At 39.8% G+C, this 14,911-nt stretch overlaps 2 protein-coding genes across 3 annotated transcripts; one reads left to right on the top strand and one right to left on the bottom strand.

Moving 5' to 3' along the window:
- Window positions 1-265: 265 nt before the first annotated feature.
- LOC121941765 (hemicentin-1-like) lies at window positions 266-5,456 on the top strand. 2 transcript variants are annotated; one of them, XM_042484636.1, is made up of 7 exons: window positions 266-352; window positions 1,920-2,018; window positions 3,112-3,187; window positions 3,783-3,921; window positions 4,004-4,336; window positions 4,557-4,787; window positions 5,068-5,456. In XM_042484636.1, the coding sequence occupies exons 2-7, from the start codon at window positions 1,993-1,995 to the stop codon at window positions 5,136-5,138; spliced, it is 876 nt and encodes a 291-aa protein (XP_042340570.1). In that variant the 5' UTR covers window positions 266-352; window positions 1,920-1,992; the 3' UTR covers window positions 5,139-5,456. The 2 variants fall into 2 exon arrangements, with proteins under 2 accessions (XP_042340570.1, XP_042340568.1); XM_042484634.1 differs by having other exon boundaries at window positions 271-352; window positions 1,808-2,018.
- Window positions 5,457-6,751: 1,295 nt separating this feature from the next.
- LOC121941757 (ubinuclein-1-like) lies at window positions 6,752-13,944 on the bottom strand. Its single transcript, XM_042484623.1, has 14 exons — window positions 13,656-13,944; window positions 13,055-13,147; window positions 12,750-12,848; window positions 12,286-12,420; window positions 12,025-12,116; window positions 11,301-11,907; window positions 11,093-11,163; window positions 10,333-10,462; window positions 10,113-10,240; window positions 9,369-9,485; window positions 9,112-9,255; window positions 8,966-9,016; window positions 8,175-8,797; window positions 6,752-6,918 (listed from the first exon to the last, which is right to left on the bottom strand). The coding sequence occupies exons 1-13, from the start codon at window positions 13,887-13,889 to the stop codon at window positions 8,197-8,199; spliced, it is 2,502 nt and encodes an 833-aa protein (XP_042340557.1). The 5' UTR covers window positions 13,890-13,944; the 3' UTR covers window positions 6,752-6,918; window positions 8,175-8,196.
- Window positions 13,945-14,911: the final 967 nt, after the last annotated feature.

The raw sequence follows: 14,911 nt of genomic DNA, 5'->3' as shown, positions 1-14,911 counted from the left end.
TCCCTTCCTTCCTCTCTTGATTTACTAACAGAGAACGCCCATGGTGGGTTTCAGAGGCCAAAGCAAAGGAATTGCCTGATCATCAGCTTCAGTGCAGCTTCAGACACACACAAGAAGAACACACATGCTAAAAAAAAAACATACACACCCACTCTCCCATAAAAACCTGAAGTGCCCAGTTTGTTTTCTCAGAAATCTCAGGCTTTGCCACTGCCAGCATCACATAGCCAGTAACTGGTGTTCAACATAGAAGCCTTATCAGCAGCCAATATTTTGCGTAAGGGAATCTGATCAAGGATGTGTAAATCTGGACAGCCAATCACGTTTCTGCTGTTTTGCCTATTCGGCTCAGGTGAGTGAAATAACACCTAGAAGAATGCTACAGGCAGGTTTAACAAGACGAAAGGCTTGATATGGAAACAGTTAGGTGTTACAGACTTGGAGTTTAAAAATAGTAACGCTTTTTTGGCTTGTGATTCCTCACAGTGAGTGATGCTGCAAGGAAGTACCCCTCAACAACAGGTTGTGAATGTCCATAACGAGTGAACAGACTAACAAAAGAGTGATTTTTACTTCTCGGATTGTGTAATGTTAGACATTTTTAGGGCAATAACGGGGTAAAACTCTCCAGCTTTTCACAAGAAAACAAAAACAGACTGATGCAGGAAGATTAGCAAAATAGAATCTGTAAACAGTAGCTGACAGGTATGTTATAGAGTTTGTAAAGCCCTCTTGGGTAAATTTATGATTTACACTACATCCGTCTGACATCTTTAGTTTCTATTTAGTTTGAAAAATCAACAAAATCCAAACAAAATATTTCATCCTATGAAACTGAATCCATTACAAATCAATAAAATTTATAAGCACCTCATAAAGCAGCTTAAAAGTTTAGCACAGCATTAAATGATTGTTGAGTGTTAATGTTTTAATAATAATCCAAAAATATTATACATGATAAGTGTCCATTCTGCATGAGTACTTTAAATTTGATACTTTTAAGTATATTTTGCTTCTAAAACCTCCTTACTTTTACTTGAGTAACATTATGAATGCAGGTTTTAACACTGTAATGTTGTTACTTTTGCCTAAGTGAAGGATCTGGGTTCATCCTCTATCACTGAATACTACTGAATCAGGAAAAAAATGTTTAATTTAGACTTCTGACCATATTCAGCTTTCAAGATGAGATTGTCATAACCTGGCAGTTGTCTTAATTCACTCATTTTACAGACTGGCATATGGAAAACATAACTATAAATTTTGGCAGCCGCTATGCCGACACACACACACCAGGGAGCTACTGTGAGTGAGATCACTTGATAGGCAGCAGAACAACCTCAGGATTCAGTGGAACAATGGTCATAGAAAAGAGGAGCGAGTTCTTTGACTTGGGCAGGGTGTCCTTCCTTCCTCAGAGGAACATACTGGGTGTATTCAGTGTGCTATGAAACAATGGTTCACAATAGATCAGCTAAAAAGAGTATTATTTCACGAGATGGCAAAATTCAATTGACCCTCGTCTGTATTATGTTAAGATAGGGGGAAATGAATCATGAGTTCATAAGGCTCACAGCATCAGCACAGACATGTGATAGGATACAGCATTTCTTTTCTGCAATTGGATTTTCACTACTACTGTGGATTCAAGTCAGTATCTGAGCATCATTGGAGTGAAACTCCACTTACTCCACTAATCCCCAATGATTTGGAGAGAGTCTTTAAAATATGTTTGTTTATATATCTGCATTAAAGTGACTTATTATGCCCTTTCCTTCCTGCTGTCCGACCGCTCCTATGACCTCAGCTACCTCATCCCCTGTTTCCACTTACACACCTGCTCCACCTCTTCCATCACAAATATCACCTCCGTCTCCCTCCCCAACAATCCTCCCATCTCTGCTGTCTCCTTTTCTCAGTGCTCCACCTCCCCTCCCTCTCCTTGTCAGCAACTCTGTTGAGTCAACAAAGGAAGTCCGCTGCCCTCTGACGATGTCACCCTCCATTCTCGTGGTCAGGTATGTTGGAAATATTATTTCAGGGTGGTGCAGTGGCTCAGTGATTAATGGTTCTGCTCAGTCAAATTCCAAATAACATTTACTTGTGTGTTTTTCTTGTCTTCATTTCAAAAGAATCTACATATTTACATTTTACACTCATGTATAAACTAAGTGTTTGTACCAAAGTAATGAGACATACCATAATTGCTGTTGTGCACAAGGTAGCACTGGGTGAAGGGAGTTTTTAAAACAACATACTATCACTCCCAACTTATCAATGCTTGGTCAGTGGCCCTTGGTGTCGAATTATGATGGTCTAAGTACCCCACCAGCATCAGTTTTGGATGGTCCAGCACATGCTTATCCCATGTTGTCACATATTGCAGTGGATTTCCACTTTCACCAGGTATCCTTATGCATCTACTATTGATGTTCTGCAACAGCAGCAGATTGCGGAATTGTGCTGCACGTGGTTATGCCTAGGTAACAACAGCACATGGCAACCAACGTCAGGACATCAACAAAAGCACATGATGGCACAGATGAAAAGGCAAAAAAGGCGCATAATAGGAGAAGAAAAAAATCATATTTGGATGGGAAGCAAACAGCAGGCTCTCGCATGAAAGTTTGGGGTTGTTGGATCTATCCAATGCTCCACCCACCCCAATATGACCTTTGTGCTCTTAATATTATGTCATTTCTGGCAGCATTTCAACCTGACGCTGTCCAGTGGCATATCATGCAGAGACAACAAGTTCCATCTGACCTTGTTCTTAACTGACGTCTAGCTGTGCATAATAACACAAGTGCGGAAATTATTTGACCCATCCACCTCCCCTCCTGCCCACCTCATGCAGACTTTCTTGCTCTTCGTACTATGGCAGTTGCTTGGAGTGTCTTGTACTACTGCTAAGGTGCAGAAAAAATTGAAGAATTTTAGCAATTTGTGCACAAATGTGGGCACTAAAAGTCAAGCAAACACACACAAAAAAAGCTTGAAAGACAGATCACCTATTATTTATTGTGTATTGTGGTTGAGAAGCATACTTGTTCCATGCTTCTATGTAAATAAATAAGTGTTAATAACTGTATGTCAACTCTTTTGTCTCAGGTTTGAAGATCCCGTTACAGCTAACTGCTCTGTATCCACGATGGCTTTTTCTGGTCTTGGTTGGGAAGTCTCGCTGGTAGGGATATTTATGCTTTCTAATATATGAAAACCCTTTTAGCTTAAAGAGTAACTTGGCACCACCTAATCTCATCAGCTTATCAATGTTCCACTTTGTGAACAACACCACAAGATACTTTAACTCTTTCACTCGGGGCAGCAACTCACTCTTAACAGGGGCAATTCACATTTTCCAACAGAGTACAATGACCTCAGTGGTGCTGATCTTCTGATCCACCTCAGACTTATCTGTAAACTTTCCCAGGGTGCACTGGGCAGTAACACCATTTGCAGAAAGTAGAGATGACCACCACAACAGACAGTCATTACCCCTTAGCTGCGCTTTGGGCCAAACAATAAAAGACAATCATTGTTAATGTTTCAGCCCAACTATGAAAGTAAGAAGGTGGTACGCTTTACTATACCAAACCTAGAGACTCCAAGAAGGACAACACCCACTCCACACATAGGCACAGACAATAAGCTTCTCCGATACTGGATTTATTGCAAGGTTACTGTATTTGATTACATTACCTAACAGACTGCTAATCATATGGTACCATTCTATTATATAATCTTAGCAATTTGTGATCTGTGAACTTTTGCAATTCCAGGCACCTCCTGAAATAACTATGGATCATTTTCTGGTCTGGAGTGTGGACAGTATGACTGAATGGAGCATCAAGCCTACGTGCTACGCATTATCCGAACAGGGAGGCCAGTGCCACATTCATCTCCCTCTAATAGTCTACAGTGAGTTTATATTTCTTTCTTTCTGTTAGAGAAACATTTTCTCTTTTTTCTGTGTGATTTATCTGTTGATGCATCTCCACAGAGCCTCCTGATAGTGTGTCCATCAGCTTTGTTAATCACAGTGGGCCGATATTTGAGGGTCATCAGTACACTCTGCAGTGTAAAGTCGAGGATGTCGCTCCTGTTGAGAACCTCACTGTGACCTTCTACAAAGGACAGACAACACTGGGTCAACTACAGTCCAAAAACAATACAGAGAAGACACCAGTGAATGAGACCTTCACTTTAGAAATCGTCCCCAGTAAAGAGGACAACGGAGTCCAGTACTGGTGTGAAGCAAGGCTGGAACTGGGACCTGAAGGGCCACAGCTCCCTCCAGTGGTGAAGTCACAAAATATAACAGCCACTGTGCTCTGTAAGTGAACTGCTAACATATGTACTGTGTTTTTAACATACATAGTTTTTACCTCTGTAGAAATTTTATTTCTAGCCTCTCTACCTCTCTCTCTCGAGTCTCTTTACACCTTTCCTATTTTCAATCCCTTATTTTCTCTCATGCATTTTCCTGATAAAAACATATCGGCTTTCTCATCTTTTCCTCCTCTCACTCACTCACTACTGATTTCTCCTCTTAGTTGGGCCGCAGCTTGTTTGTCCTACAAAGCTGCGGGTGAGAGAAGGAGAGCGCCTTAGCTGTGAGGTAAGAGGAAACCCTCAACCGTTAGTCACCTGGTTCAGAGATGGGCAGGTGGTTGCCCTGCCCACTCACCCAAACAAGTGGCATGCTGGGAAATACACCATCTCCGCAAACGGACATCTTGGACAGAAAAACTTTACAGTGGAGGTGGAGGTCCTTACTGGCAGTGGTAAGTGTATGTTTTCTGTATTATTAAAATCATGAATGTTGTTGCATTTTCACAGTAAATTTTAAACAAGAAAATTATCAGTGCAACCATGAGACCTGCAAACAATATTTTAAAGCCACATTATTTTTTATATCAAGTTATAATTAGAAATGTTTGTTTGTCTTCCTTACAAATTTTCTGAAAAATACTGCTTTGTTCCGTTATTAGAGTAAAAAAATTAAACTTAGGTTAAAATGTCAGCCTGCATTGGTGGAATTAATTTGTCTCTTTCTCTTTCTAGGAACTACAAAGAGCTGTAATAGACATTTCCTGTTGGCCATCTTGCTTATTCAGATAATTAACTGGCTATAATATCTCCTAAGAGAACCCGACGTGATGTGTGAGTCTCCTTTCCATGCTTTCCAGATGAATGCCTCCTGCTGTCTGTCTTTTGTTCAAATGAATGACTTTTGCATCAGTGTCTTATTGCACATCTTAATTTGCAACACTCCAAAAAACATTGGGGTCTTAGCAGCAGAGAAAGTTCTCTTTTTGAGAGCTTCTGCCCAGGTACAGTTTTCTTACTAAAATGTTTTTTTATGTAATCTGCAGAAAAGCTAACTTTCATATCTCAAAGACTGAAAGCTGCTCTAGGAATAAATTCACAGTCTTCTTCAATTTAATAATCTACACTTTTATTGATGTGTGATAGTGTGTGCCTTCTTGATTGCCCGTTTCTTTTAAGAGTATGTTTATGAGCTGTCTGAATCCTTTCCAGAATTTTTACAAGGTCGGTCCTATGTATATACAAGATCAACCAAAACACTACAACCAGTAGCTGGTTAATAACATTGATCATTTCAATTCAACTACAATGTTCTGCTGGGAACCTTGAGTCCTTGAATTCAGGTGGATGCCACTCGAAGCACTCCACTGTCCCAAACGCTGCTGCAGACCAAGTACAACGCCCTCATGGGAATGGCACTGCCCAATGGCAGTGTCCCTCCCAGCAGGACAATTCACCATGCCACAACATAAAAGCTGAGCAAGAATGGCCCAAGGAACGTGACAAAGAGCTCAAGGCGTTAACCTGTCCTCTAATTTACTGAGAGACCGATCCGAGCATTTGTGCGCTATACCGGTGTGTCAGTTACATAGTGGGACCTCCTTGGTTCACACTTGGCTCTGACCTGTGGAGACTTAGACACAAGACCTCTGAGAGTGTCCTGTGATTTCTGGCATTAGGGTGTTGGTGGCAGTCTGTTGAGTCTTGTGAGTTGTGAGGTGGGGTAAAGGTGCGTCCCACACATGCTTGATCAGATTGGTATCTGGGGAATTTGAAGTAAAGGCCGCCGCCTTGAGCTCTTTGTCACGTTCCTTGGGCTATTCTTGAACAATTTTAAGGTGTGGTGGGTTGTATTGTCTTGCTGGGAGTGGAGGTACTTTGTCTGCAATGGTGTTTGCGTGGATTGAGCATGTCAAATAAACCAATGGTTTCCCAGAAGAAAATCAAATTGTAACAAAATGATCAGTGTTATTCAAAGTGTTGTGTGTGTCTACACTTTTAACACTGTAAAGCACCAGGTCGTCTTTCACCAAGGCTGCATTCAGTCTTCTATGCATTAAAATATTGGAATATCTGGAATATCTACCCAAAAGCAGCCCTCTCCTGCTTTGGACTGCCTCATTCAATAACAAAATATGGTCCGACTGTGATGGCTCAACTTCACACCAAAAAAAGAACACATCCTTTTTTTCGCAGGTAGCTCTTCAGTAATAGAGAAAAAAAGGTAGACAATATTCAGTCACACACACGATGGTCACTAAGCCTTTAAATGTGTTGTTTAAAAAGACCATCCTCGTTTTCATTAATTTGAATATATGTAAAAAAGAAAAAATAGATATATATGTATTAAGAGAGAGAGAGAGAGAGAGAGAGAGAGAGAGAGAGGGAGAGTTTTAAATAATCTCTTGGATGTAGTTAATTTTAAAACTTAAGGCTACACAACATGCAAGCCCTTAATTATTTATTATCCAAAGTAAATAATTCACATTTTAAACAAAGCCTTTCAAATACAAGTGAGTCAAAGTGTCATTATCACAGTAGAATCCCATCATGTGTCCAGTCCATCTGCAAGGAAACCACTCACAGCTAGAAAGAGAAGACAAAAGACTTATTTTTCATCCATTTGACAAAATGTCACTGAACATCATACGGATTTTGGCACTGAGGCAAACTACTAGGATCTATAAGGTATTTGCAACATTTTATATATATTAGGAAGATAAGGTCACCAAGTGTGGGTGATTTATATATAATATAATTTGCAACCATAAAAATGTCCCAATTCACAAAACAAAAGCTTTGGGTTGTTTTTGGACCAAGAAATAAAAATAAAAGATAGACTCCACTTTGGGCATTGGTTGTTGCATTATGTTATCTTTAAATGGGACTACTGGCAGTTGTTTTCCCATTGGTCACATGCAGGCTTTTATTGCAAAATGCTGTATAATATAGTAGTCCAACATTAAAAAAATAGCAATTTAAGATCCATTGACTACATTTTTTCACAGCTCTCAAACAAATCTCAAGGCCATACTGCAGATGTAGTTGGAAAGTAAGTAGTTTAGCTCACAGGACTTTAGTATGAGCCTGTCATCAGCCACCTATTTCCAATGGTAACAAACTTAGTGCATGTTACAGTTTTCAAAATCCCTGTCGCTATGTGGTACTAGTCTTACATAACTACATTTCAAACACTTTGTTTTAGCACCATGCGTGAAACAACAACCTCAGAGCTAGCAACCTACTTGCTAAAATGTCTTTTAATGTATCATGTAGCATATTCTTTTGCTGGGATTCAGCCATTTTAATGCCAGGGCTCGCAAACCCATGTGCAAATGTTCCACCAAAGTAAGTTTCCTCCAGACACTTATTTTGCAAAGGCAATGTAGCTGCACCTGAGGTTTAGCACCACCCAACACAGCAGGGACTGGTTTAAAGAAATACTAACAACCCCGAGTGGGGTTCTTTCCCTTCGTGCAGAGTAATTATGGGTTCAAACAGAGCGTTCTCCAGTGCTGACACTGTGATATAGGTCTGGCTATGTAAACCTAGCTGAAAGGTGAACCTTAAGTTAAATCTGTAAATCAGATGCAGAGTTTGAATAATGAGAGCTTTAACAGGTAGGGAAAATATGCGATTAGTTGTAATACAGGAAATAAAGTTGCAGTTGATCTGTAGTAGAAACTAAAAGTCAGAGTTGCTCTCTTGATTTTGATCATTTTTTTAAATTTGTCTTAATACTAAATTACTGGAGAACCATTTAAAACATTCTGCCAAACTCAAGAGTAAACAACTGTTAGGTCACCCAAAGTTTATAAAAAATGAAAGTAAATGAAACTTACTGTGTGTCTGCATTAGGAGTTGTCACGGTATAATAACGACGTCATCATCATCAGAGATGATCTGCACATGACCATCCATGGGCCGGGCAAAGTCTTTAGCCTGCAGCAGCTGGGGCAAACCATGACAGACTCCACTGAGTGGGAAACCGACTGGGCTGGACTGAGGAGGCGGAGGAGGAAGAGGAGGACTATTAATGTCCACCCCAAAGCTCCAGTGCTGAACTGAACGTTTGTATTTTGCAACAGCTACTGATAGGAGCTCCTGGGGAACTGGAAAAGGTTGTTCCCGAGCCAGCGCTTGATCAGCAAGGAGATCCAGAGGGGAATTTGTTGGAGCAGATGTAGTGGTGATCAGAGGTTTGTCTGCAGGTGTAGAGGAACCAGCATCTACTGCCACCTCTCCTCCTGTTTTACCCTCCATTTTTATCAAGACAGCAGCTTCCTTCTTTTCAGCTCCAAGTGGCATAGAATTGGAGATATTTGAGCTCTTGATAAAGACATTGTCTGCTTCTTGTGGGGGTCCTATCACTGGTGGAGAGCCCTGGAGAACAGTGCAGCCATCCAATATAGCTGGAGGGCCAGCGATAGCTGGCTGCCTCTTCTCAGGCCGGGCCTTCTTTACTCTGAGAAGACATGAGACATCAAATTAATTTGTATTTGGACATCCTTTTACCAAAAGGGGGAAAAAAAATCAGATTTTTCATATAACCAGTTGGAGCTTTTAATTGCATCTAGAAACTGCTACCAAAATTAGCACAGACAGGTGGAGCTTAACTTTGCATTCTACTCACGGTAATGATGTGTAGGGGCTCAACATTTTCCTGCTCTCCCTTAGCAGCACCCTGCAACAACAAAAGATGAGATGCAGATAATAACTACTTTTAAGAGTATGAACATTTCATGACTGAAGGTGGGGATTTGCACCAATGTCACCAACCTAGACTGCATCCACCCTTTTGGCCAAAGCGGTTTGACCTCATTGTCCAACAAGGTCTTCAGGTACTCCTCCATCTCCTGACTCCCTTTCCTTTCCTTTTCGTATCTCTCCATTTTCACCCGTAACACATCACACAAACTCTCACTGCATGAGAGAAAATATGATTATATTTACACAAAGTAAAAATGGAATAATAAGCACTAAAGCATGTAAGTTAACTAACATCAAATAATCAAGAAATCTTAATTATATTTCACCTGATTTCTTCGTTCCATTTGAACAACTTCTTTGGACCTCCTCTTTTCCCACCTTTGTCCTCCACGTTGTCCTCTGAGCCTACGTTTACCTTCTGTTTGCCGTCTTTCTCCTCCTCCCTGACATGAGTATAAGCAAAGTTCAAGGTGAGAGGGAGAAAGATACAGACTGGCAGCAAATTAAAAGAAAAACAACTGAATAAATGAGTGATGACACATGAAAAATAGATGCTGAGTCATCAGCTTTATCCTATGATGAAACATTCCTATCCTGATTGGAGTGCAACAGATATATGAGCCAAAAGGTCATAGCTCAATGTGTAATTTTATGACAAATAGTATTTCATAACTATTTGCATATTACATGAAATAGTATGTGCTTTGTAATGGCAGCTTCTGTACATACTAAAAGTATTCGACATGCATTCATTATGATGTTTTACGTCAGGATTAAAACTTAAAGGTTGCATCAGACTTTGTTTTGGCAAGGGGGGGCAGTAAAGAGCATTTACAGCAAAATGCCACCTTCTGAAGATCTTCCATTGATGTATTAGTCTGTTCTTCTGGTACAATTTTGCCATTTTCAGTTAATATTCTAGTAAGTGAATTTTTGGCCATCTGAATTAAAGTCTGCATTTCCATACATTTTTTTTTTACATCAATCAGTGCAAAATAAACTAAATAAACTTCTGGCATTTGAATCAAATCACACAAAGATAATGCAAGATCAAATGTCGATGAACTTACTTTGAAGTCTTGATTTGATCATACGCACGGCAGTTTTCATGAAAACATGCAATCTGCTCAGGCATAGCTTTACCGATGGCCTCCTTCAGTTTCTGCACAGGATCTTTCATGTCAGGGGTTTCCTCCTTCTGAGAATTCAAAAAGCAAGTCAAATGCAAATATATAACATGAACAACCCACACCAGCTATATAATTAACTCAAACTTTAAAACACACTCACCATGTGTGTGAGTAAAAGTTTCTTCACACGTTTGAGGAGTGTCTCTCTGCTGCAGGGCAGGAAAGATGACAGGTGTGTGTACACTCTGGAGCGCAACTGGCCGCCCTGTTCCCGACACTGCAACTCAATTCTGGATTAAGACACAATCAGTGAGCTGAAATAGCAACACACTTGAAAACTAGCTTCAATATCACTGTGAACAACAAAAGCCAGAACACACTGCTTCATCTTTTAAAGTCAGAATATAGAGCAGATATTCAGATCTGTGTGTGAGCTCACAGTTAAAAATACCAAAGAGCGAAATGAAAAATGAACAAGCATTTAGGGAGAAGAAAACACTAAATTCGCCAAAAAAAATAAGCTTTTTAATGATCGCTAAAAATGTTATAAAGACATAATCAAGAAACGATTATCATAAATATCAGGATAACTCATCTCTGATTAACTATTCAGAGGAAATAATCTTCTCAAAATGAATCACTTGATTTGCACAAACTTCCTGCAGTTATTGGGTTCACTATTTAGGTTACAGTACCAATTATTCTGTACTGTTATCGATTGAACATTATATGAAATATCCATAAAATGTGTCAACTAATCAAGGGTCATCAGCTTACTCAATGATAGAAAAAGGGTCCCTTGAGGAAAAAAGTTGGGTGCCACTGCTATGGAGTAGTGTGTTCATGAGTGGGTCCTTGTTTTGTTTGTTTTTTTTGCACACAAGGATTCACGTTTTGTCTGTGTTTTTTGGATTACTCACTCTAACAGGACTGAGTTGATCTCCGGAGTGAAGAACTTGAGTTTTGACTCTCCCTCTGAGGTCTTGGCAATCTGAAAAATGACTGCACGTTAACTATGCATAAATCCTGCACTTGCCATTTTACAGTTAATGATATTGACATACTGTGTCCGCACATGCACACAGAGACATCTTCACCACGGAACACAAAAATAAAATTTAGTCTCACCACCATGAGTTTTCGAATGCTGTCTTCCAGTTCTGGGGGGAGTCCCTCTGGCAACGGGACACACTGATGAGATGGGGTAAAACCAGTTTGTGTCAGGAGCTGGACTTCCTCTGAATGAGGCTGAAGCTGCAAATTACTCTTTGAATTTGGAGGTTGGACCTCTGGAGCAGCATCAGACTGGGTAAGACTGGGAGTGATCAGGATCGAATCATCTGTTTTGGGTGTGAAAAGCTCTGTTGCAGGTTGAGGAGCCATCTTTGGTGATAAAGTCCCTTCACTGACGTCTAATAAAGAGTCTAAATCAATATCAAAAACCGCTGTGTTGGCTGCTTGGATTAGAGCATGGTCGTTGGTTGATCCAATTAAACTGAGGAGAGGGTCAGTGAGTCCTGAACCTCCACCCCCAGCTGCATCTGCCGGGCACAGAGGGATAGTGACTGCGCCCATGAACGCAGCTGGCCTTGGGTTCATCTTCTCCATCTTCTGTCGTTCCTTCTCCTTCTCTCTTTGAAACTTCTTCAACATGCTGGTGACGCTTAATGTGCCAGCAGCCCTTTTTTTCTTTTTCTTCTTCATCTCATCATTCGGTCCAATTTCAGACAAAGTGCTGCAAGATGAGCATGTTATGCTTACAACAGAATAATTTCTAGAATCTTAATAAATCAAGTTTATTAGCATGAGAGAAGCTGTGTACAAAAGGCAACACTGCTTCAGTCAAACTCACCTTGATTTTAGATCTGCATTGCTTATCATCTCTCCAGCTTCTCTGCAGCGTTTCTTTTTGGTCTTATCCTGTCTGCCACTGATTTTACGTTTCTTAAAATCAATGTTAGAAGGTATTGAAAACTTTAGTGCAAAGAAAAGTTTTAACACTCAATCGCTTATAAAGGAACACTGAAAAATGCTTTTTCAGCTTTGATATGTTTCCAGAGAATAACAAACATCCACTGCTATGCTGTGTGAGTTTCTTAAATGCATTACTTACTTTTGAGGACTGAGGCGTTTTCTCTTCTGTGGTGAGGTCCTCGGTTTCAGAAGCCTGGCGGAAGTGCAGTATGCCCGAATTTATATAGAATCCACCAAATTTAGTTGTGATGGAAGCTGGCACGAATTCATCATACTACAAAGACCAGCCAGAAACAAGATAATAATATGATTAAAACATCATCAATTAGAAAAATATTTTTAAAATAATGTTAGGAGGATAGATGGGCCTCTAAATATCAAAACTGGGGACATATTTGAAATATTATTAAAATAAGACCAGAGTGAACTGCCCTCATGATGAGCCAATGCTTGAGCAGACAGAATATCTGGTGAGTAATTACAGCAATAAATTCTAATAAATAGTAAATCAAAACTGTCTTTGTGCAATTCAACAGATGTACAAAGTTGCTGATATAATAAATTTCTAGGGAAATTTAAACATGTGGTTTAACGGTGACTTACAGCCTCAGAGTTGTCAATGAAAGAATCCTCTTCATCATAACCATAGCCAATATCGATCAAGTCCTGAATGCGGTCCTTCTGTCTCTTAGGTTTGCCACCCTGCAACAAAAAGATACAAAATATTGTATATGACACCATCTTGATAAAGAGCTTGATTTTACTCAGTAATGTTGCCATTTAAAAAAAAATATAGTACAATTTAAACTAATTTTATAATTTCAAAAAGGAGGGTAAAATCTGTTGCATTTAACAATAATTCAGTTTTGACAAAAAAAATACGAAAAAGAAAATTAAAAAATACTCACATATTTTTCCTCCAACTTCCTTGCAATAGCAGCAACCTCATCATTTTCTCTCTTTTCATCTTCTTCGAATCTGTTCAGTGTGACTTCAGTGTCCTACAGTCAAACATTTAGTGCACACATACACCTTTGATTTCAGTATCTCTAATCGTTCTGCTGTCACTATTGTTATTTTTTTAGAAGACCAGGGGCATCTGGTGGAAACCAACACAAACTTTTATCTTATCTTTAAAAAAATAAACCATCCTGTTATTTGCATTTTGGAAAACAAAAATCATTGATTGCAAAAAGGATTCTCCATGTTTTCCTGCCTTAAGACAAAACCGATGATGTGAAGAAAAAAAAAATACAATTTCAATTTGATTAGATTTTTAAGTAGTGCAGCAATTGAAAAGATTAAATGCAGTCACTAGGCCTATGTATTTATTTTAAAAGTCTGAAAAAGAAAAAACGTTATAAAAGGTAAACCCTGTCAGATACTGATGTGACATGCGCATGGGGAGAAAAGCAAGTGTGTCAGTAGCCACATATTATTTTGTTTGTTTGAATCCCTAAAGCTGCAGAATAACATTTCTTTTCAGTAGAAATCAGGATTTAGACCCACCTCGCTGTCAATGAGCTGACTGTAGCTGAACTCCGGAAAGTTGCTCTCGTCAGGCTCGAATAAAGTGAGCATCAGCCGGACTGTTTTGGTGTCCTCGGGCTGGTCTGGGCCGCTTTCTTTCCCCCGTTGAACACCTGGCGGAGGCTTTTGGGTCGAGGCCGGCTTTACAGGGGATGAAGGTAGGCCTACATCACAGGACAACGTGGTCAACTGAACCCTCCGAGATTCAGCCATCACAGCTGACAACACAAACGGACTCTGGCGTGAGTCACGCCGAGGCTTGGAGGGCTTCATTAAGTCGAAATACACACAGGTGTGCTCACGTCACAGCTGCCCTACCTGACGTAAACCCGCCTACCTGCACATAGTCTATAAACTCACTAATTTACATCTCTCTCTTAAATTAAAAAAAAAAAAATCGATACTGAAATTTAAGTAGTTTTAATCTGACTTTTTTTCGTGGAGCAGTAACTTCCTGTGGTTTCCTCTGGTTGCCTGGCAACTGCTCAGGGCCAGACTAAAAGTTGCAATTGTACGTTTGTGCTAACCACACTGCTGAAAAAAAGTTTGACCAGTTTAAGATGGTTAATCACAGGCTTAAATCAGTTAAGTCTTCTGTCATGTGTTGTCAAAAATACACGCGCACAACTTGATAGGCTGATCCCACCAGCATGTCAAACCATCACAGACCAGCAAGAACCGGGTCAGGACCATCTAAGACAATCTTTAACCAGCAAAAAACAGCTATCACCATGAGCTGTTGTTTGTTTGTTTGTTTGTTTGTTTGTTTGTTTTTGTTTCTTTTTCCTAGCAGGGCAGGGGCACATTTAAACTAAAAACTGTGTACCTTTTGCGCACCAAGTGGTTTCTTTGAATGTGCAACAGGAATGTAGCAAAAAGTTTATTTAAACAGAAAATGGTGGTGGAGTGAATACTCTGTTGTGCAACACAGGCACACTGCCTTTTAGCTTATACAGTGGGGTTTAATTCAATTCGATTCCAAACACTTTACATTACCGAATCAAGTGTGATGTAAACTAACATGTAAGAATCAGAGGTAGGCCTTACCCAATCAGCAGCAACACCTAGGCCTAAATAAATAAGTGTTTAGTAGATCTTTTCACTTATGGTTCTTAACTGTTGTGGGTTTTTTCTCACACTTTCCAATAAAGTCCTCTGAGCTGAACCTAATAAACTCTGCCTTGTTAAAAGGCAGTATGCCTGCATGGCACAATAAGGTTTCAGCGCACCCATGT

Source organism: Plectropomus leopardus, chromosome 4, assembly GCF_008729295.1.
Source record: "Plectropomus leopardus isolate mb chromosome 4, YSFRI_Pleo_2.0, whole genome shotgun sequence".
Taxonomy (NCBI): Eukaryota; Metazoa; Chordata; class Actinopteri; order Perciformes; family Serranidae; genus Plectropomus; species Plectropomus leopardus.
The sequence above is the reverse complement of the archived record's forward strand: the minus strand, read 5'-3'. Positions and strand labels throughout refer to the sequence as shown.

Coding starts and splice junctions, on each gene's coding strand:
- LOC121941765 (XM_042484634.1), top strand. CDS start 298: ATGTGTAAATCTGGACAGCCAATCACGTTTCTGCTGTTTTGCCTATTC. Junction 353..1,807: donor GTTTTGCCTATTCGGCTCAG/GTGAGTGAAATA, acceptor CTATGACCTCAG/CTACCTCATCCCCTGTTTCC. Junction 3,188..3,782: donor TTGGTTGGGAAGTCTCGCTG/GTAGGGATATTT, acceptor TTGCAATTCCAG/GCACCTCCTGAAATAACTAT.
- LOC121941757 (XM_042484623.1), bottom strand. CDS start 13,889: ATGGCTGAATCTCGGAGGGTTCAGTTGACCACGTTGTCCTGTGATGTA. Junction 12,117..12,285: donor AAACGCCTCAGTCCTCAAAA/GTAAGTAATGCA, acceptor ATTGATTTTAAG/AAACGTAAAATCAGTGGCAG. Junction 10,241..10,332: donor AACTTTTACTCACACACATG/GTGAGTGTGTTT, acceptor TTGAATTCTCAG/AAGGAGGAAACCCCTGACAT.